Here is a 23,625-nt window from a genome sequence, read left to right as displayed (position 1 = left end):
TATTCCATAAGCAATTACTATTTTCATCTAGCAAGTGATCACAACTCCAATCAAAATGAAACGGGTTAATGCTTGTTCCATACAAGGTGATGCACAATATATATTCTATTAGTTCTTTAAGCAAGCAGTGGATAACACTGTGCTACAAATAAGCTTATGCCGCTAGATATTTATTATTATATTATTTTGCACTGTTTGGTAATAATATAAAAACTTGAAATGATATCAATTTTAAAAAGCGTTTTATGCTTTATTGCACTGTAACATAGAAGTTTCTAGAATCCAGTCGCGAAAAGGTTAAATAGTTTATTAAAATCTAAATGTAATGCAACTGATGAACAAGTTTTTTAATCGAGGAAAAACAACTACCATATGTAATCATGAATACGGCTCTTCCATTAGAACATATTTTGGAAGTGCACCGGAAGCACTTACTATATCGAACCATGACACAGCTTAGCCTACATCCTATTTAATCATCTTACCAAACCCAAAAGCTATTAATTACAATCTTGTGAGAGTGTGAAGCTGAGGCTAGCATAGGGTGATTGTCTTATCTAGCAGTTGTTTGGTCTCTCAAGCAAACAAACAAAGGAGCATTATATATCTCGAGTAGATCAACCATTTTGACACTCTTAGCAAGGTGCTCCACCAGACACGAACAGCATGTTTCGTTTAGCACTTATCGCTGCCATACTTGTCCTTGTCTCTGGCAAGAATGTTGTGAAAGACTGTGGTAAGGCTATATCTGCTTTGAGGGTCTAGTTGGAAAATTAGTTGCTAGACAGTTTTGGTATATTTAAGGGCTATATTATCGAACGGCAGTGACTTTTAAATAGCATTGTTTTATGCGTTTTGTTTGTATTCAAAATAATAGTTAATAATAATAATAAATAGATAAAACAATAGTTAACACCCTCTAAAAATATTTTGCTCCTTATTCTGCTATTTCAAACTAATGGAACTAACTTAGTTTGTTAACAGATAATAATTTAGTTTGTAATAAAGAAGAACAAACCTTCGTGACAGTCTTATGGATGTACAGTATGAAGCAACCAGCTATGAAGTTAAAACACTTGCATGATCATCTCCAACTCTGCCAGGTTATCTTGCTTTAGTTTTATAGCTCTTTATCCTATAAGAAAAAAACATCCACCTGCCATACTAAAACTTTTGTTATAAAGTAAGTTTTTATGGTAGCCAAAACATGTTGTTTTTTCTATTTTAGGCTCAACAAATTTCTATGTCTGTGTGGTGCTTATAAAAATTACGAAACTAAATTTTTTTCAAAAACTGAAAATGTGAGACAAGCCAACAGGTAGAATTTCTTTGAAAAGTTGTATACAGTTATAACTTTTGAGTATCACTAGACATGGCACTCTCGCTGCCAGACAGGCATAACATCATTGTCACAACTTACTATCATCTTGCTCAGACAGCTCTACTGGACTCACATTCTATCATTCTACGCCTTTGTGTTATCTAGATATCGTTATCCAAATAAGCACTATTTTGAATTATAGATAGATATTGGCTTTTGTTTATATGTAATATTCTTTATTTCGATAATTTGAAAAAAGTTTGCAAACTAATATCTGTCTTTGATACGAGTGAGAACTATGAAGAATGAGTCCTACTACACTTGTACTAAACAATAATTATCTCAAATGTCTCCCATCTTAGCATGCGGACAAGGTTTTATTAATACATAAAGCCCCTTTTCATTTTTAAATAGAGAAAGTTAAGATGATGAAATTTTGTTAGAGCCCCTTATACATCCAGCTTTACATCAAGTAATATTTGAATAACTATTATCCAGATAAGAGTTTTTAGCTTGTTTTTCTTATTGATAACCAGATCTCTAATATTCAGATAACATGAGCTAAACAAAAAATGATGCTAACAAGAAATATTCTTGCAGGGCCTGATGATGCCTACATAAAATTCCACAAGCTGGACATCACCCCCATGCCTTTGAACATTCTCGGATTTATCAAGGTCGATGCTGACATCGAAACACTGACTAGAGTTGGCAGCGAAGTTAGCCTCAGCGTTAACCTTAAAAAGTCCAACCTTGGCAACAGTTTCACATGGGAGGTGAGGTCTTATCATAGAACTCGTTCTTTGTGATGCATTAAGGAACACAGTCATTGCATGCTTATCAACCTTATTACACTGCAGGTACCTTGCACTAACATTGGAATAATTGGAGATGCTGCCCAAGGGTTCACAGGCTATATGGGCACTTGGTAAGTTGTCTCTGACATACTAAAATGCTTTCTTTTCTTGTTTTGTGTATTTATATAAATCATCGAATCGGTATTACATGTTCACAATACCAACAGTGCTCAAATCTACACCGTTATAAGCATCTCTCCAAATTCATATAATGCAATAAATAAAAATAAATTTTAATATTTTAACTTCCACTGGATAAAGCAAGAATTTTTTTCACGAATGTCTGAATGTTTTAGGATATATTTTAATTTAAACTTGTATGTTTATATAAATCTTTTTATTTACTAACTCTCTGCCACACAAGTTGTGCAGACATGACAAAGTGTTTAATTTAACAAGCACTGATAGTGATAAAGTCATAAACAGTGTTTTTCTGAATTAATGAACATTTGCAAAACATTTTTAAAAACGATTTAAAAATAGTACATCAATTATTTTAAGCTTTAACAGTATTTTAATAAATACACTCATGTTACAGAATGACAAATCTCAAACATCTTAACGCCTGTGATAACCTGGAAATGGTCTTTTTAATTAGTTTCTGTTATGTTCTGATAGTTACAAATAATGAGTTGCTTGCATTTCAGTGACTACAAGGGCTCCTGTGATTTCCCATTCATCAAAACATGGATTGCAGACAACTCCTGCCCAAAATTCTTTGCTGACTATAACCTCCCTTGCCAGTGCCCGTTCCCACCTGTCAGTTTTTCGACTAGCACACCAGTTGAGATTGACTTGGAGCAGTTCAAAAACTTGATGCCGAGCTGGTTGATTGAGGTAATCACACAGACATAAACAGTTTATGGTATTTGTTATAACTCATCTGTATTTAGCATCTCGCTGCCACAGATACATCTATATATGTATATATATAAATCTCAGTGTTTGTCTGTCTGTCATTCGTCTGTCCGGTTATAGCGATAAAGTTTCAGAAATGAAAATCCAAAAATCTTGCCCTCCTCCATTTCTGGAGGGACGAGCTTACCCATAAAGCTCCACGGGCTACTTGCAATACAATGGATTAATCGTGCTCATAGTCATTACATCGGTGCAAATAGCCTTGCTTTAAGTGCTTGGGGTTAATAACTAGCACACTTGATCATTACACAAAACGTCACATTTATTAAGCTAATTTCTGACACGGCTTTCTCTATAGTAAGGATTCTACTAGCTTACTAGGCTGGTTACTCCAACTTGTTGGATAACCATTTTTTACCCATGCAACGCCGGTCATTCAGTTAGTCTTTATTATAGTATATGCTACATTCATCCAAAGTCATCGTTTGATGTTGAAAAAAATACAGTGCATCATATAGGATTGGAACCCCTGATTCCACGCATGGTATGCCATCTCTCTGGCAACTGCACCAGTTGATCCCTCCTGGCACTTAAGAATAGTTATACATGTAGTGTATTACACCTGGCCATCTCTCAGGCACACTATACAGCCAGGGTATTAGTTTCTATAATAATACTAGTTTATTTATTGAACAGAACAATTATATTTTAAATTTATTTAAATTGTAAGCAAGAACTAGAAGATATTGTGTCTGTTTGTATTAGTAGATTTTATTCTTCTACATAATTTTTATACTTACCTAAATTTTAACCAGTTAAATTTTCAACCAATCACAAACACGACCTTTCTGTTTAAAAGAAATTGGTCTATTTGATCTGATACTCAAACTCGTTACATACAAGTAGATATGCTAGCTATAGTGACGAGTAATGGAAAATAAAATCATGGAAGCTGGTCTTGACCCTAATACTTCACAACAGCTGGGAGATTCTCTATAGGCTGCACTATGTTATATTTGAGAAGCAATTCCACTAAACTTAATAGTTTTTTATTACCTACTAATAGCGCATTTTATAATATTTCGTGTCTGATTTTATTTTTCTTTTAAGACGTCGCATATATATTCCATTTTGTGCGTATGAAATACATTCAGCTGGATGCAAAGTTTGAAGTCAAGCTGTTACATAGTTTATATTATTTGTGGCAGGGAGGATATAAGGTGAGAGCAGAGTTGAAGGACACAACTAACAACAACAAGCTAGTCGGATGTCTAGAGATGGACATTGATGTGAATGCAAGAAAACCGTGCCCAGCAGTTCTGAAGAAACTGAACGCCTGCCCTAAAGATTATCAACAATAAATCTTTGTGCATTAAAGATTATTAAAATAGAATATGTTTGGTTGTATCTGAACACTTTCCTTTTTGCATCATATATACTCTTAATTTAAATACCATGAAAATTACATGAACATTCCAAATTTTAAATAAATGAGGACCATATTTTGCACCAATTTAGAAAATAATGCAGATACTTACTTTGTTTACAAACAAATTGTTGGGCATACCTAAACCCACCCGTACCAACTTGAGATTGTTGGGCATACCTAAACCCAACCGTCCCAACTTGAGATTGTTGGGCATACCTAAACCCACCCGTCCCAACTTGAGATTACCATGGTTAGCTGCATAATGATGTATCAGATAATGCCTTGACTAGATACTCATCACTTGACTATGAGTCAGAGCTACAACACCAGCTGTTGTACACCAGCTGGTGTTGTAAGAGATGATAACCCTCTAAGTGATACAAAATAAAACGAGAAGTTGTCAAAACATAGAGAGAACAACTTATATAATTACAAAGGTGCCTTTTAGCACTTACTTGGAGCTGCTGATTGAAAAGTATGAGAGTTATGAAATTTGTTGGATACATACCCCAAAAGGCTTTATGGAGTTGCCATACCTTTAATCTTTCTGCTTCATGTTTACACAAAAAGATAGTTGCCATCAGCTTGTTTATAATGCAAAATGGAAGTGCCAGACCGATAGCCATTGAAACACGGTTTTGGTTGCCAATTAGGAAGGCTAGTTAGCTTTGTATAGAGTTAATCATTTGTATTAATGGTTTACATCTCTAGCACGCGCATGCATGCACATCGCACATGCACACACGCATACATACCTGTGTATATATACATACCAACTGTACTATTCGGCGTTGCCAGGGTATTAGAAATCAGCTTATAAACACTGGAGGTAATGAGAGTTGCCTGCTACTTGCTATTAGCCTGGCACATTACCAATGTATAATTTGAGTTAGCTTACTAATAAGAGCTGCAACGTTACGCAACAACCGATATAGCGACGCGACATCTATCGCCTAATGAATCCATTAAGCTCATGAGGCTGGTAAGACAGCCGAACCGGCAAACCAGAGGGTCCAAGATCAAATCTTCTGCGAGACGGATTCTTTATTCCAAGGTTTTAATAGCCATAGCTAAAACTACACACATACCCACAAACTTTGAGAAATATATATAGATGTATATATATATAATATATATATATACATTAGCATCTGTATATATAATGTATATATATATACATTATATATACAGATTATATTTTAATAATAATGAAAAATCTTAACTATTTATTGAAACTTTTGACACGTTCTTAGTGAAAAAACATTGCTACTAGTGTCATTACTAATACCGAGACATCCCATAAAACTTTCTTATATTTCGTAGAACCTGGCGAATGTATTTAATTTCTTGTGTACCCCTGAAGTTTAACAAAAGCATGGTACATAAGTTCATGTACATAATAAAAAGTTAAATGCATCATATTGTTTTTATTCTAGGAATAAGTTTGTAAAGTACACAAATTGATCTTTATGAGCATCTGAACAAACCATCATAGCTTAAAAGTAAAACTAAAGTAAAGGTAATATAGAGCCAAAATTCTTTCATAAATATAGTTTGGTAACTTAGGCAAAAAAACAGTTTCAAGGCTAAAATAAATTTGATAGGCTAAAAATTGTTTTAAGGCAAAAATAATTTTGATTTTTGATTTGAAAAAATAACTAAGTATTTTCAGTCTGTTGCTTTTCTATAACAAGATGGAATGGTATAGCACATACAGTTTTAGCTAAAGTAAAAAGTATAAGATTAAAATAAATTGATTGAGCATTTGCAATTGCACAAGAAAAAAAACAAAGCGCAGAATAGTTTCTAATGACCTGACCTAATCAAACGTACAAATTAGACATTGCGCTTTTCACTCTGCGTGGGTTACGAGACTGGACACTGCTCAGAGGTGAGGACATGAAGATTTTGGAGCCAGGTCGAGGAGACAACTCCGGAGGCTTGTCAGTGTGTCGCTACAAATAGGAAGGATAAGCTACATACATTGGGAGTTATCTTCTTCATAATAAGATTGTAACACTATTAATTACATTTCTCAGAGGTGTCAGTATAAAAGTTATGATCAGCGAACCATTTGCTTATTTTGCTAGCTTCAACTTGTAAAAGATGAGATGCATGATGAGATTAGGCATAGAAAGTCACAAACATGTATTTAATAGAAGACAACTCCTCGGGTGCCAAAAATTAAAAAGACTAGTGATTAACTAAATTGCTTCTTAAACATAATTAGTTTTTTTACGATTCTGATTTGTTTAGCAAATCAGTTGGTTCTAAAGTTGAAGGAGAATCAATGTATTCTGATAATATTAGCATAATGTTAGATAATACAAAACCAAAGCGTCTGTAGCATAAAGTTTTAGTAAGGAAAAATTAGCTTCACTGAAGATTTGAACTCTCAACATTCAAATCACAACTCAACAAGCAAGGGCATGCAACCACTAGACTTATGTACCATTGTTAATGCTTTGCTTTATGAATTTTTATCACGATTGCACATGCTTAACATGCAACTTTTATTATTGATTAATACTACCTTTCGTGTTTTTTTTTTAGAAATTCTTTATAGCTTTTTTAACATTACTCAATCACATTTTATCAATTTTTAACTTTCAAATGTGCAGCTTCAATTTCAAATATAGCTTGACGCTCCTATTTGCGGTTTTTAATAAGGTTTGATTGCTAAATCTGTAAAGACGGTGCAAATGGTGCTAGTAAGTTATGGTTACAACTATCAGGCGCTGATAAGCTATGAAGAACAGAAGCAAGTGCTAGTAATTTATGATTGACAGCCAGCAACATAATTTAGAGTCAACAAAAGCACCTGATAGTAGTCTATGAAAAGGAAATCAACAAAAGCACCTGATAGTAGTCTATGAAAAGGAAATCAACAAAAGCACCTGATAGTAGTCTATGAAAAGGAAAGACAAGTGCTTGTATGTTATAGCTACCAGTAAATAGTAGTCAAAAATGGTAGGTTTTAGTAGGGTATGAGGAAGACTATTTGCTAGCCAGAAGGAATGATTGTAACACACATGCACACGTAACCTTTCATACTTGTATTACCTTTGTAGAGAAGGATTCCAGCTTTGGTGTGATTCTACTGACACTCTGCGACAGTTGAATATTTTTAGCTAAAGCCATTTTAGACCTGAAACTTTTAGTGCTTCTATTGTCGACAGACTTACTCAAGCAGAGTTTGGCCAATGATTGCGGGTTTTTCTCAATATCTGCTGCCTTCATTCCTGTATAAAAAATACTGTTTTTATTTATAGAAGGTATGTACGTACATGTATATACAAGCTAATTTTGGCTGATAACCAATTTTGAAAGATTGAATTTTTAGTGAAAAAAAAGTAAAATGAACACCACTACGTCGTTGCAGTGGAAACCCAGCCAACGTACATCAGCTCACGTTACTTAACCATCACAATAAGAACAGCCCCACTGCATCGGAACGACTCGGTGAAAATTTAATAGTGGCTTACATATTGTAAAATTTTCCTAATGTTCCTAACAGCTCGAGGTACCCTCAAGTGTTAGTATATGCATATATAGAAAATGATATCACCAATTGACATGGAAGGACAACCCTCACAAACAATATATCAGCTACAAACCAGTGATCTGGACAAGGGCACTGTCAACATTCAAGGGAGGCAGACCAGCTTGCATTATCTTCTCATGCAACATTCTCACAGCCTTGTTGTGCTCTCTCTGAGAGATCCGGAAGTTTCTCTCATTGTCTATTTGTGTAAGTACACTCTCAACCAGCTTCCTGTAGAGAGACGTAAAGGCAAGGTAACTGTCCATGTTGCTCATTAACTGTGTTTGTTTACATGGCATCTTCTTTGTTGTATATTTTTATGCAGAGCACAAAAACAGCTTGGTTGACCTTCAACCAACCTGACTTTGTGGTCAATCAAGGTCGTTCAAGATGGTTCATTCGAGCATCCTCATGTTATGTTTATGTGGTAGGAAGAAAATGGCAGGAGGGAAAGGGAAGAAAGAGGGAAGAAGAAAAACAGGATATGAAACACCCTTTTGCAATTTTTTTAAAAATCTACCCGCTCTATAGTTTAGGTCAAATATTTCCAACCAGCTGAGAGCCAAACAGTTGTAAATCACAGCACATTCAAAATGGCCGACTCAACAACTAGTCTCAAGGACATACACTGTTAGTTAAAAATTTTTTCTTGTTTAAAACTGTTATACACTGTGTATATACTTATCTCTGTGAGATGCTATGATGTCATAACTGCACGGATAAATTTACCTTAAATTTATGGTAGGCATCTGCCGAGTACGTTACAAGGAATCGTAACTCTAGGATGCCATAAATTAAAATGTGGGTTTCCTAACTTGTGGCATGTTTATACTTTAAACAACTTAAATTTTTAATATTCGATCTTTAGAAAAATTTTTAAAACTTTAAAAATTAGTTATAAGAATATGTGAATATTCCGGTAGAACTCAGAGGTAAAATAACGTTGCTCTGAAATGGAATAGTCATGGGCAGATAGCTCTTAATTAAAAATAGGAAGGACTTTGGTAAGCCATGGATTCAAGAATATTCGTATTAAGAAATAACTCCTCAAATTTATAAGCTGCTTTATAAAACGTAGAAGATTTACTGGGTTTACAACAAGCCATCAGTTTGATCAAATATCACTAACTGTTTTTCGTATTTGCAAAATATTACACTCTTCCGCTAACCTACATTTGGAATCGTGTGATCATGCAATGCCTAAGAAATGAGTTATCTTTTCAAGGAAAGCTTTACACCAACATGTGAAGGTTTCCAATAAAGGTTCTTTTAGATTCCCCATGCTTAGAAGGTAAGCACCTGGTATACACAGCAGGTTTTCTAATTGCAACTGTGTAGCCCTCTCTTTGAGAGAAGTATTATTGTAGTAGTTCAATATTTGAAGGCTATGAAAAAAGTTTAGTTCTTCACTAGGCCTCACATATATTATTTGCGGTGTTGGTCAGCTATGTAGCTAAACCAGCATTTAGCTATGCTATATGCTTATCGACTAGCTAAAGCTAGTCGTTAAGCATATAAGACTAAGCGATCTACGATATCTACACCTACTGCATAGCCTATTTTATGGTAAATAACTTTTGATATTCTGTCACTCATACTTAGAGAGAAAGAATGGACAGAACGTACTTGTAGTCAACTTTTCCCTTCTCTGTTCCATAGCCCTGACCAGTAATATATGTCATGAGTTCTTCTCTCTCCCAGCTCCTGATGTCTATTCCCTTAGACTACAAAAGTTGGTAAACTAAGCAAACGAAACAGTATGAAATTGGTATATTTTTTGCAGCACCACATAGTCCCCTGTCTTTTTCTCTATCTCCCTCCTCTTTCTCTCTCCTTCTTATTCTCTCTCTCTCCTTCTCCCTCTCTACCTCCTTCTCCTCTCCCTCCCCCTCTCTCTTTCTCCCTCTTTCCCTCTTTCTTTCTCACTCTTCCTCTCTCCCCCTCTCTCTCCTCCTACTGTCTCTCCCCTTCCTCCCTTCTCTCCTCTTCCTCCCTCTCTTTCTCATTACTTGTGCCTGTAATATACCTTTCAATTTTATCTACAATACTGTCCTTGACTTGTAACTAGTAGACATTAATTCTAGAAGTAAGGTAAAGTGATATCAGCACAGCGTTGGCCAATCATTCGATTCGACAGGCTAAAAAATGTCTCAACAGTTGTTTTAGGCATGTGAGAGTTAAAAACCTGACTTATTCTGGTAATCTCCTTATTTCCTTTTACAATTTCTTTAAAGTTCAGCTTCAATTCAACATTTCAAAAAGGCCGAGTTTGGAAACTATTAGCTTGAGACATACGAGCAGCCTCTCAAAGAACTCATCCTCGGTAACGATAAACTTCCCATCTTTGTCAAAGCTCCTCAGCAACTCCAAGGGACGCATCTCCTTTTCATACATGTAGTTGATGATCTTCTGCATCGGATGGATCTTACGGTCTAGAAACAAATAGTTATATAATATAACGCGTATATAATAAAATAGTTTGTTACATGTATTTAATGAAATAATAGGTCATTTGTATATAATAAAATAATATGTTGTGTTCATACAATAGAACAATACATTGTCTGTATATAATAAAACATCTTATATGTGTAGCCATTAAAATATTAATTTCTAGAAGATTTTATTTTATTATAGCTATTGATGGATTATGTCAGGTTTAAAGTTGTTGGTGTTCATGTTGTATCATATTTCAAAACCTGTCACCTGTTCAGACTGTCAGCTCTCTTAAATGATAACATAAAGCTGTAGTCTTAAATGTATTGATCTCAGCACTGAAGGGTTTAAGTTAGGCAGAGATACCGAAGTACACTACAGAAGAGTTATAGTGGAGATACACAGATCCACTAACCAACTACTACAAAACAGTCCTAATGGACTTGTCTACTCATTGTGGCTGCTAGCAGACAAAAGTAAAGAATTCCCCAGCAATGACTGTTCAAGCTCACAATGTTTACATTTAACACTTTGACTGACTGGCAGGAATGCACAAAGTACCAACCAATCCTCTCTCCAAGGACATCATGGTGGGGGACAACTTCTCCATGTACTACTTGCATGGCTCGCCCATCCTGCTGTATCCTTCTTGCCATATAAACAAAGTCTTTGATGACTGGCACATCCTAAAGTAGCAAGCACCAGTTTATAACGCCGCGATTTTCTAAGATATGACTTGTGACATAACAGTTATGAGAGAAATACCTGTGATGTTACAGCTGTGGGAGTAATGGCCTGTGATGTCACAGCTATGACAGACATGACCTGTGATGTCATAGCTATAGGAGACTTTAATGTGATGTCACAGTTATGAGAGAATTTACCTATGATATCATAGCTATGAAAAAAGTGATCTGTGATGTTACAGCTATAGGAATAATGACCTGTGATGTCACATCTATGACAGAAATTACCTGTGATGTTACAGCTATGAGAGTAATGGCCTGTGATGTCACAGCTATGAGAGAAATGACCTGTGATGCCACAGCTATAAGAGTAATGACCTGTGATGTCACAGCTATGAGAGTAATGACCTGTGATGTCACAGCTATGAGAGTAATGACCTTTAATGTCACAGCGATGAGAGAAATGTCTCGTGATGTCATAGCTAACAGCGATAATTACCGTGAGGTCTAAAACAGCCAAACTTGAGTTTTCATTCCTAGATATGGCATCAATGATGTCTAAGCAACCAGTAGTAGTGAGAGGATTTGAGCCCATCTACAATGAATATAGAAATGCTCCAAACAAATACGTAATCATATATAAATGAGCTTGGGACCAAAGCTTTTATATCGGAGACAGCAAATAACTTCGGTGACATGATAGAAATCAAATATGTAAGCTGTTGATAAGAAATGTATGTTAAATTTTTCACAACTATTCTTTTCTGTTTCTCTATAAAAAGTAAGTTGCTATAGATAAAGCTGGTCTGCTCCAAACCGGTTATGTTCAACTTTGGAACTCACTCGTAGAACCTCAAGGTAGCAGTTCTGCTCGAGCATTTCAGCGAGGAGTTGTGCTCCCTCCCAGTTGATTCTGTTGTTACTGAGATCTATTTCTATCAAGTGTTTGTTTATTTTGAGTGCATCGCGTACAGCAAGCGCCCCTTCGAAGCACAGTCCATTCCAGGCTAAGTTTAATCTGAGCAGAGAGTAGTTCATCTACAAAATTGCCTAAGTACATGTAGATGTAGGTCTGTATGTAGGTCTGTATGTAGGTCGTTGTGTAGGTCTGTATGTAGGTTTGTTGAACACCATTGATGTGGACTATTAGACAACCTGATTGACCAGTACACAACTATTAACTTATAAGCTCAGACTCAAATAATTCGCAGACCAATGATTAGAAGGTTTACGAATTAACCAACTATTGGAGTTGCATGTTTTTTTATTCTAGTAGATTTACTTTCACCATGCGGTTGATAGCTTAAGTTACATGTAGATCAGTTATAGACACAAATCAGTTATCGGAAGGTATCGTGTTCAATAGTACGTTGGGTCTAACCTTTTGCAAAGGCCAGCTCACATAAGCGATGCTTATAACATATCATAGCTTGCAGCATATCAAACCAAACAAATTTAGTCATTGCTATAACATGGAACACTTTTTTCTCTTTCAAAGTTATGACACTACAGGTGGGGGCTGCTTTTGAGAAAATCACTAAATCCTTCTATATTTTCAGATGGAAACAGTTTCATCAAAAGGTTTTGGCTGAAACTAACTTGGGATGAATTCTGTATCAGATCCAAAATACCTTTAAGGCTTTGCAAATAGTGACAGCCCCTTTTCGTCGAATGGAGTTCCAGCTGAGATCCAGATCTTCGAGTGTGTCATTGGCAGCAATTGCCTTTCCGAGGTAGGTAGCTCCATCTTCACAGATGTTGTTATGACTCATGTTCAGCTTTGTTATGTAGTCATTTGCCTGATAATAAATAACTAGGATGAATATTACTCTACTCTTTTGGTAAAGATAACTCTATTGAACAGTTCTATTACTCAGAAATAAAAAACATACAGCCGCTAGAGTGTTAAATACACTGATGAATTAAAAAAGTGATTTTTTTAGTTTAGTGGGTAACTGTGTCCCTCTTTTATTATTGCTGTATAGCATAATTTGAAAAAAATTTCTTCTTGAAATGAAATTATTGCCAATAAAGTGATATACATGTATATATATAATAAATGCAAATAGGATAAAGCTGACATCGGATGACAAGTGACACCTGAGCAGAGTGCTTTCCTGTGTCAGTTAGCTCTGACTGATTAAACCAGTTTATAGGTATTTAATTTTTAATATTTGTAACTCAGTGCTTTTGATCGGGAGGGAGTATTTTCTATTTTAATTGGCTCAGTTGTGCCCACTTCGAGCGCTGAAATTGTCATTGAGAATATGTATTGCAACTATTTTGCTCCCAGTAAGCTTTGACATAATTAGCAATGCTAAAAATAGTATTGAATAGACATACAGCCATAGACATAAACAAAAGTCAGCTCATAAGCATATTGCATATTCCTCAAACACATTGACATCTACATGTATCTATAAGAATGCACAGCATAGCTATGAGATGAAAACTTAATGTACACAGACATAGACATGGAGATAATAAACATATGCAGAAATCCTGCTAAACTGACATACCTCGATTCCTGCAGCAATGTACTTCGCATCCTCATCAGAAAAATTGTTAGCTAAAATTAGTCACAGAAGTTTCATTGAAATAAAAGCAGATCGTGTAATTTATGTTGGACATAAAAGTAATACTACTTGTATGAAATCAAAACAAAGGAACTTGAATGATTTTGGCTACAGACAACCAATTTCATAGAAGTATCCTTTTCACTGTAAAAGCTGTAAACTCCTGATTTCAAAAGGATGAATAATGAATGTAGACTACAGCAAGAGAAAACAACTTCTAAGCAACTCACCAGAAATATCTACTTGTTGGAGAACTTTATTAAATCGCAAAAGCTTCGCAATAAATGCAGAAATTCCGTTAGCACCAAATCCATTGCCTGAGAGATTCTGCAAAGTAAAGGTTCAACGTCTTACACTCAGCCTAATTCCGCCTTCTAACAACTAAACTCCACTTTTTAGCCACTGAGCCTTGCTTTTTTGCGATTAAAGTCCACTTCCTAGCAGCTAAGCCCTGCCTTCTAATCAAATGTAACTTACATTATTTATAAAGGAAAAAACATATTGCTATTGTTTACGAAAATAAAAGCCAATTTTAACATTACAACTAGATTCCAAAATCAAAGTAGATTTAACTCTACAATTGTATATATTTAATAATTACTATTTTGTATGTATTTTCAGTTATTTTATGGTTTTTAGCATTAAATATTGTAAATATATCTACAAGACAAATGTTTTATTCTGCAAATGAATATTTGCTATGCATTTATTAAAAAGAGCATTCATAGAAATAATTTGTTATAGTTGTTTTTCCTATTCTTTCAGTACGCTTTTAAAATATTTTATTTTTGCAAGCAAATATTTAAATGGACTAACTAAGACTGGGAAAAAGGCCAGTATAATTGACAACCCGCTTTAGCTATGAGCATTTTTATTGGTTGAATAGCATCTATCAAACAGATTAACTCAACAAAATTTTTCGAAACAACTAAAAACCTTGCATAGAATCTTGTGCCAAATATTCTTGTTAGAAAGAAACTAAAGGAACTGAAAATACCAAAATACCAAAATCTTGAATTTATAACTTTCACTAAACTAATAAAAGTTGTCGCTGATTTTTTCTTACAGCAAAATTATATACTCGACTTTGTCTAATTGTATCAAATTGCATCAAATAACTCCAATGGTCAGCAGATATTGGCAGCATACCAAGTGGGAGACAAAGTTGTTGGCCAATAAAACAGTAGCTATTTCCTTTCCACCCTCATAGCCCAAGTGGTTGTTGCTGAAGTCCAGGTGAGTCAGTCTATTGTTGGCCTGCAAGAGATGTCATTTGAGAGACACACACATATGTACCTATATCTATACACATAAACATATCTATATCTATACAAACACGTGCGCACACATATGTATACCTATATGTATGTGTATAGATATACCAACACCTACACACATATATTTATACATACATAAACACATGTATACATGTACACATTCACATATGTACACATATAAATATAAATGAAGAGCCCAGTGATAAAAGTACTTAAGTCACATGTTCATTGATTTTGAGCTATCATAGTTACATATGTTATTTCATGGTTGGCTTCACTTCTGTGCATAAGTTTTTCATGCTAAAAGTATTTAAGGGCCTATTTGCTCAAGTGATTTTCGGAGTTATGCATTCTCTGCTGTGTTAGAAATACCTAAGTCCACTGGCTTTGAGTAACAAATCCCTAAGTCCGACGGTGAGCCAATCAGAATCACTTCACGCATCACGTGACCACTGAAGGTCAATGATAAATCATCATGGCTGAAATGGAGCAAGCTGCTGATAGAGTGGAAAATGAAAATGGGCCTCCCTCAGCTAAGAAGAAGAGAGTGAAAGTATCAGAGTGGAATAGAAATGTCATAAAATCACAAAAGACGAAAGGTAGCTATAACACCAAGATCAAGATGCCTTCTTGGCCCTGGAAACAGTCTTGATTCATAGAACTGTCATGTTGTTGTTTTACTTTTATTATTGAGTCAATTTGTCAGCTGAAACAGACCACTCACATCAGATTAGTGTATTTTTTTGGTTATTCTGAAACAGAGTGACTACCTACAAATAATGTATTGCTCCACAAAACTTTTCCTCTGCTTGCTTTGACTTTGATGCGCTTCATTCTCAATAATAATCACCTTAATCTACCTGTTTGTTCAATCATGAATCAATTTTGTTTTTGTGAAGCAAACAAACATCCTCGGTCTATCATCGATACCAGCTGCAGTATGCCATATCTTTTTCATAGTTTAGTGTTGGGATGGCTATAAAAGGCCAAGAATGTGATGGAACAGCAATCAATGCGCGTACCTTTTATAAAGTATGTACATGTTTCCTTCAATTCAACCGCAAACCAACCATCCGGCTTGGTTTTTCAGGCACTGCATATACAACATACAGCGAGAAAGAAGTACCAGCAAGACAACAGGAAATTCTATTCAACTGCAAATGCAACTGTAGCACAAAGTTCTGTCAACCTGATAAGGAAGAGGTATTCAGGAGATTTAACAACCTTCCTGATCACACAGCACAGAACTTGTACCTGCGAGGCTGCATCACACCGATTCCGACAGAGAAGATCAGACGTAGGCCGAGAAAGGAAGATGCTGTTGAGAGATCGAGCTACAGGTACACCATCACGGTTGACAGGCATGCCGAGTCTGTATGCAAGAATGCATTCCTTAAACTGCACGGGATTGGGGAGTCTAGGCTGAAGAAAAAAGTTCTGAAACTGGAGACAGATATAACAGATGGCGGAGGGAAGCACGACAGCCACCCCAAAGTCTCAGATGTAGAGCAAAAGAATGTACGCTCTCACATCAGACAGTATCCTGCGAGAGAGAGTCATTATAGTTTGACCAAGAACAAGAATAAATTTTATCTAGATGCAGAGCTGTCAGTCGCAGCACTCTACCGACAGTTCAAACAGGAAAACCTGGAAACAAAAGTCAAGTTTTGGTTGTACAACGACATCTTTAACCATGACTTTGACATTTCTTTTGGTTTTCCTAGAAGCGACCTTTGCGATACGTGTGAGCGAATGACTGCCGAGGTGAAAGCAGCAGAGGCAGCGCTTGATCTTACCAAAGCTGCCCAGCTTAAGGCTGAGCATGAGCTGCATATACGAAAAGCCCAAGCGTTCAGCACTCAGCTAAGTGAATCAACGGCAGCCGCCAGAGATGATGAGAAGACAGCCGTCATAGCAATGGACTATGAGAAGAACCTCCCTCTACCGTTAACAGGTGTTGGTCAAGAGTATTATAAACGCCAACTTTGGCTCCATAATTTTTGCATCCATGACTGCGTCAATAAAGAAGCCACCATGTTTGTTTACTCTGAGCACTACGCAGGCAAGGGTCCGAATGACATTATCTCATGCCTGAACTACTATCTCACCCAGCTTCCACCCAACATCACAGATGTCATCCTGTTCACTGATAACTGCTTCTCGCAGAATAAGAACAGGTAGGTTTGTCGATATTCGTATCGCATTACTCTTCTTCAGAAACGGCAGTGTTTTTCTGTTGTTGTAAGTTTCATATACATGTATACAACTCTACTCTATTTCCAACAGGTATCTTTACGCTTATCTGCACAGACTGGTGAATGATACGACGATTCCCATCAAGAGAGTTGAGATAAAGTACTCGCTTGCTGGCCATAGCTGGATGCCCTGCGACCGTGACTTTAGCCGTATAGAGAAAAAGAGGAGAAAGAAGGACAGGATTATTACGCCATCACAGTGGGTTAACCTCATCTGCACCACTGACCAGACTAAGCCATTTAAGGTGAGCAGCAGTGGATTAGGGTATCAGATTGATTTCTAGCGATGACAGGAAGTGATATCATCTGATCTTCCTAGGATTGGTTTAATAATCAATCATGAAGGCAACCTTACTGCTACACGCTGCTCAGATCTCCATTTCTGTTTAATGTGTCTATCGTCATCACATGTATGTACAAGAACAGCAAACACCATAATGGATTGGTGAGTTGTATGCTACCATTGTTTTTTACTACCAGGTTGTTTATGTTGAACATCCGCTCACTGACAACATGGAAATGGATGGCACACCAATAGTACATGTAATGGATTAAAGGAAGGCGTATAATGATCATCAGAGGAGTCACTGGCATCAAAGAGTTCAAGGGTGTGATTTTTGAGACAGGAGAGGGAATCAAGAGTCGCACAGCGATGACCACTGCCTGTAGTGATGCTGTGAGTCTCTTGAAAAGAGGAAAGAGGATAACTTCTCTGCCAGCGACACCAAGACCAGCTCATGCGAACTTTTTACCTATCAAAAGTAAAAAGTATGATGATGTGGTTGCGCTCCTAAGGCATGTGCACGCCCCTCCTCATGTCTCATTTTATGGTAATCTTAGACCTGGTGGAGGCGATGAGGACGAGGACGAGGTGGAGTGACTATTGGGGCCTGAGGCAGTATTTGGTGTACCATGTCTTATTTTCATCCAAACTTGATATTACTCATTGCAATCTGATATTATTACATCTCAATCATCATTTTCTGTTAATTTCATGCAATAAGTACCTAAGTCATCTTGTTGAAATTTCTGATAAAAGTACCTAAGACCATGCTTTTTGTGAAAAGTACCCAAGTCCAAATAAAGATATCGTTTTTTTATCCAAAATACTGAATGATACATGATCATGCCTTCTACCTCTTGTACCTAGACTAGTTAGGAGTCCATGTACAGAAATTTGAGCATTCATGATGAATATTTTGATTTTAATCATCATTTGAAAATCTGAATGTGATTATCTCAGAATCTATTTAATGTGACTTAAGGACTTTTAGCACTGAGGTCTTCAAATACACATCCACACGTTAGCATATATGCACATACATGTCTACACATATGCATGCACTCACATGCACATGTGCACACACATATTTATACACATACGTATACTGTATACACATATATGCATATACACTCATATACATGTACACACACATACATGCATTTAAGAATAAACATCATATACGCTTGCAGCCATTGAAAACTTGAATGTTTAAATATATTTGATCCATTTTAGTTTATTATAAATATTGCATTACATTTGAATAAATTATTATTTTTCAGTTTTCACTAGCGGCATTCGCTTACATACATGTATGTCAAGGTCAAGGTCAAACTTTACGATGAGTTTTGAAGAAAACTAATAGCCTGAATTTTAACTTGTTTGTTTGACTGAAGCTCGTAATAAAATAAAAACCTAAACAGTGATCTTGAGAGTATAGAGTGATTCGTATTCATGTATTTAGGCTTTAGACATAGAGATCATCTACAAAGTATGAAAAAACTTGGAGTAGCTGTTTGAAATTGTTATTCCTTTTGTTATTGTGATTTGTTTTTCCAGCAACTCTTTGGAGTTGTTTTAATGCACAGATAAAAAATATTTTTATCATGGTTGTGCATGTTCATGTACATGTACATATATATGTACATGTACATATACATATACAAGTACATGTACATATATTTGTACATGTTCATATATATGTACACTAGCTGTGCTACCCGGCGGTGCCTGGGTAATAAAAAGTCTGGACAGAAAATTGATTTGTATTTAACATATAACAACATTTACCATTCAAACTTTTAAACTACATATCATGAGAAAAGTGTTCTGTGTAGTTTAACTAAATTAAGATAAAAATGAAAACAACTGCAAAGGTTTTAAAACTTTGTCAAACAACTGTAACTTTCAAGCTATTAGCCTGGCACAATGCCAATGGAAAATTGCAGTAAGCTGCTAGGCTTCTAATGACGATACTCCATGACATTGTATCAGCATTGTTGTCCAGCTGCAGCTATTCTAATAGTAGCTATAGCCGGAATGCAGACAGACATACGACATACACACGAACATACTTCGAGAAATATATATATAGATGTGTATGCTTGTCAAAACTATTGCTGCTTAGTTACACTCTTCTATTATACAAGTACACGGTGCTTTTGAACTTTCTTAGTGTAAGGGGTATGCGTAACGATACACATTAAGTAATTAGATTTCAAGGACATACCCCTCAACAGTGGTAATAAAGCACATGTCTTTCTAAGCATCAAAACCGTAGCCTAAGATTTTGGCACAATAGTGCTTGTAGGTACAATACCCGGCTACTTGCTATAATTATAACAAATGTGCTCATTGAATGCTATGTATTTTTCTTATTCGAGTGCAGGAACTATTTTTATCATCCAAAAGATTGTACCACTGCTTGCAATTGGCTGAAAGAAGCGAGTAGAACACAACTCCTAGCCCATAGTAATAAACAACTGCTTGTCACTTAATCTATTCAAGTATTGATATTTTTTAATATCCCAGAGAGGTACACACAGGTAATCTGTTAGCAGCTGTAAGCAGAATATAGAAAGTATGCATGCAAATTATCAGAATATATAATGTTTAAATATAACATTGTCAAAAGAATATATTTTTTATATGTGCTACTAACAGTAAACCTGATGATGAATGGAATGATTTAATTTTTAATCAGACAGCCTGAAGTCTGGTGTATAAAAGGCTGGTTTTTAGGTAGAAGACGGAGTCTCGAAGTCAAATAATTTTGGTGATCTGGAAAAAGTCGCGGAGCATATGTGTGGGAAGTTTGGATCATGTCTCAGAAAAAGTGAATACGTATACCGCTTATGCAGACTAACAGATAGACAGTGACAATATTGGATGTATTGATTAGTAGATGTCAATACTAATTTGTATTAGGATAACTTGCATAAGCACTTCCTGTATTTGTGCTATTCGTGTTAATACCCAATATGCTCGTATATTTTTCCTTTGCACTTCTTACATTCTGTTCACATATCTATATATATATATATATATATATATATATATATATATATATATATATATATATATATATATATATATATATATATATATATATTCTCAAAGTTTGTGTGTATGTATGTATGCTTGTCCAGCTATAGCTATTAAAATCTTGGAATAAAGAATTCATAAATCAGAAGATTTAATCTCACTACCTTCCGGTCACCAGTTGAACACCTTACTAACTAAACTATGTGAGCTTGATAAATTTGCTAGACAATATGTGTCACTATATTGGAGCAAATAGGCTACTGCTTTCTGTCACAACACAAAGCGATGACGTAACGTCATAAGAGTAGCTCTTAGTAGTAAGCGTACTCTAATTATCCATTGGCAATGTGCCAGGCTAATAATAAGTGGCAGCCAACTCTCATTACCTCTATTTGTTTATAAGCTGATTTCTAATACTCGGGCAATGCCGGGTAGCACAGCTAGTATTAATAATATTATCTAAACTATATGAATACAGGCTGTATCAGTGAGGTGAATAGAAATCATAGAAGTATTTTAGGCATACCAGAATAGCACACATAAGTCCAGTGAGATTCTCCGCCCCCATCTGTCGACCAGGGATCTTGATTTCAGAATGGCAGAGGTTCTCCAAAACTGATGTTTGTGGAGCAGTTGAAATTTGTTCTGAAATCTTTTTGTATAGCAGAGCTCCAATTCCATTGTCTGTTCTAGCCTCTTCTAAAAATCCAATGCTTGAGTGATGCAATTTCATGTGGCAATTTCTTTGTGACAAGTGGTGTAGGTGCTTGAGTAGAAGGGAATTATTTGTGACAGCTGATATGGGTGCCTGAGTAGAAGGGAATTTTTTGTGAAAAGTGGTGTGGGGGCCTGAGTAGAAGAGAATTCTTTGTGACAGATGATATGGGTGCCTGAGAAGAAGGGAATTCTTTGTGACGAGTGGTGTGGGTGCATGACTAGAAGGGAATTCTTTGTGACAGATGATATGAGTAGAAGGGAATTCTTTGTGACGGATGATATGGGTGCCTGAGTAGAAGGGAATTCTTTGTGACGGATGATATGGGTGCTTGAGTTAAAAGAGAATTTGTGTGACACAGTTACCAGAATGGAACTTTGTGGCGAAGACATTTTGGTGCCGGACTTTTTGGTGAAGGTTACAAGCTCAGAATTTATTCATCTTTTGTTGTGACTCGTGGCTCAACAAATTTGAAGTAAACATAGAAGGGAAGAATTTGTACACAGTGGCTACATATACGTATTTGACAGATGTAGTTCGCGGAATCTTTCAATCAAATTTTGGCGATGTGAAAGTACAAATTCTTGTAAAGAAAGAATTCCTACTAAATTTGGGGAAGTGATTAACAAAATAAGTCAGCATGGCCACGAACCATCTGCTGCATCGATTGAAGCTGCTCAACTTAAATATGCAGTAAAAGGTTGAGTGAAATACTGAACACTGAATTGAAATTAAATTTCAGTTTATTTTTTGGATTTAAAAAAAGAAGGTAATATTTGTGAAGTTTCATGAATAAAATTATGTTCTTTTGCCTTTTTTGTTATTATCATTGTGTTATTTATTTTCTATATATAAGCATAAATAACTTCTTTTGTGCAAAAATAGCAGTGCTAAAATGACCTTCGCCATAAATTCTGTGCCAGAAAGTTCTAGACCGAGGAATTACAACTATCAAGACGCATCTCGGGAATAGCCTGTGGTACCTAATTTAACAATGAGGTCCGCTTCCTGGTCATCCTCTAGCTCAGTATCATATTCATCACTGTCTGGCTCCCACTTACTCGGTCCTGGTGGAGAGTGTATGACTGGGGGTGGAGAGGGGGCTTTCAAACGTGCTCGTTGATTTAGCAATCGCTGTAGAGCATAGGCTTGCATTGGCATCTTTGAACTAACAACAAAAAACCAATAGCCAATTGAGAAATGTTATATAACTGTAGTATTTTTTGCAAGATTATATGGGACTATTAAAACCTTTAAAATAGAATTTAGTTTACACTGAGTTGATATTGTTTGGATGTTCAGTTATTATTCATTCGTGCTCAGCAAGAGGATTAAATATGGCAGTAGAAATAGTTCAGTAGAAAAGTGAATATATTATTTTAATTCTAATGAAGAAGCAGTAGTTATGTTTACTAAAAGGTTTATGTAGTAGTTATGTTTTATTAATGAAACCAAGAGGCAGAGGGAAGTTCTGAATAAATGGAAGATATTAACAGTAAAGTACTCACAATGTGTCACTTTGGAACTCTACTCAAGTAATAAACATTATGCAATAATTTGCTCCCTGAAGTACGATTATAAAGCCCAAAGGAGTGATGAACTGCAATTGAGGATGTGCACTAAATATAACCTTTCAGCGGCAAGGTCAGGAAATTTAATTAGCTTGGCTAATAACACCACCCCAAACATCTCTTTGTTTCCAGGAATTTTTACTGGACACTAAAACTGTAATTACCAGATAGTATATATTGAGATGTTGTAGGATTATCAGGCAGACACTTACAGGGTTGAAAAGTGTTGACATATGCCAGACAAGTGTTGGCAGGTGTTGACATATGCTGACATGTGTTGGCAGGTGTTGACAAATATTTTACAAGTTGAAAGCTTTTGAATATTTATAATGTATACATAAATGCAAAACCTTGTTTTGCCCAATATTTGTGACTGAAATTAGCCCCAGATTTAAACTTTTCCAAAAATTATTTTCCACACCATTTAGCTAAATTTTATTATATTCTACTAGCACCTCACCAAGAACGTTCAATTTTATTTTATTATGGTTGCACTAATAATATACTGTATATATTGGCCTACAGTTCGCACCTGCTTTTTATCATTTCAGAATGGTTATCTGTGGTTGACCCATGAGTAGGTCACTCTATAATCTGAGTTAAGCTAAGACAATGCAATCTTACAATGTAATAAAAGATTATAAATATAATAAACAACTTAATTTAAAGGCTGATTAATTACACTTCAAGACATGACATTACGTTACGCAATGTAAATATTTTTGCAGACATAAGTAACAGTTACGCAACCATGAACTGGTAAAAAAGTCAAGGT

The 23,625-nt window shown here is 35.7% G+C and overlaps 1 protein-coding gene and 1 pseudogene across 1 annotated transcript; one reads left to right on the top strand and one right to left on the bottom strand.

Moving 5' to 3' along the window:
• The first annotated feature begins 645 nt into the window (after positions 1–645).
• Positions 646–4,443, top strand: LOC137404597 (ganglioside GM2 activator-like). The gene is made up of 5 exons (XM_068090814.1): positions 646–736; positions 1,922–2,097; positions 2,182–2,249; positions 2,826–3,015; positions 4,245–4,443. Exons 1-5 carry the CDS (start codon positions 667–669, stop codon positions 4,395–4,397), a joined length of 657 nt encoding a protein of 218 aa, XP_067946915.1. The 5' UTR covers positions 646–666; the 3' UTR covers positions 4,398–4,443.
• Positions 4,444–5,935: 1,492 nt separating this feature from the next.
• LOC137404385 (leucine-rich repeat-containing protein 74A-like) lies at positions 5,936–22,440 on the bottom strand (annotated as a pseudogene).
• Between the last annotated feature and the right edge of the window lie 1,185 nt (positions 22,441–23,625).

Source organism: Watersipora subatra, chromosome 9 (genome assembly GCF_963576615.1).
Source record: "Watersipora subatra chromosome 9, tzWatSuba1.1, whole genome shotgun sequence".
In the NCBI taxonomy this organism is placed as follows: Eukaryota; Metazoa; Bryozoa; class Gymnolaemata; order Cheilostomatida; family Watersiporidae; genus Watersipora; species Watersipora subatra.
Note: the sequence above shows the minus strand (reverse complement) of the source record. Positions and strands in the feature narration are given on the sequence as shown.

Bases quoted from the DNA above. Each gene is read 5' to 3' on its own strand.
- LOC137404597 (XM_068090814.1), top strand. From the start codon at position 667: ATGTTTCGTTTAGCACTTATCGCTGCCATACTTGTCCTTGTCTCTGGC. The intron at 2,250-2,825 runs GTAAGTTGTCTC...CTTGCATTTCAG, and splicing joins ACAGGCTATATGGGCACTTG to TGACTACAAGGGCTCCTGTG. The intron at 3,016-4,244 runs GTAATCACACAG...TATTTGTGGCAG, and splicing joins TGCCGAGCTGGTTGATTGAG to GGAGGATATAAGGTGAGAGC.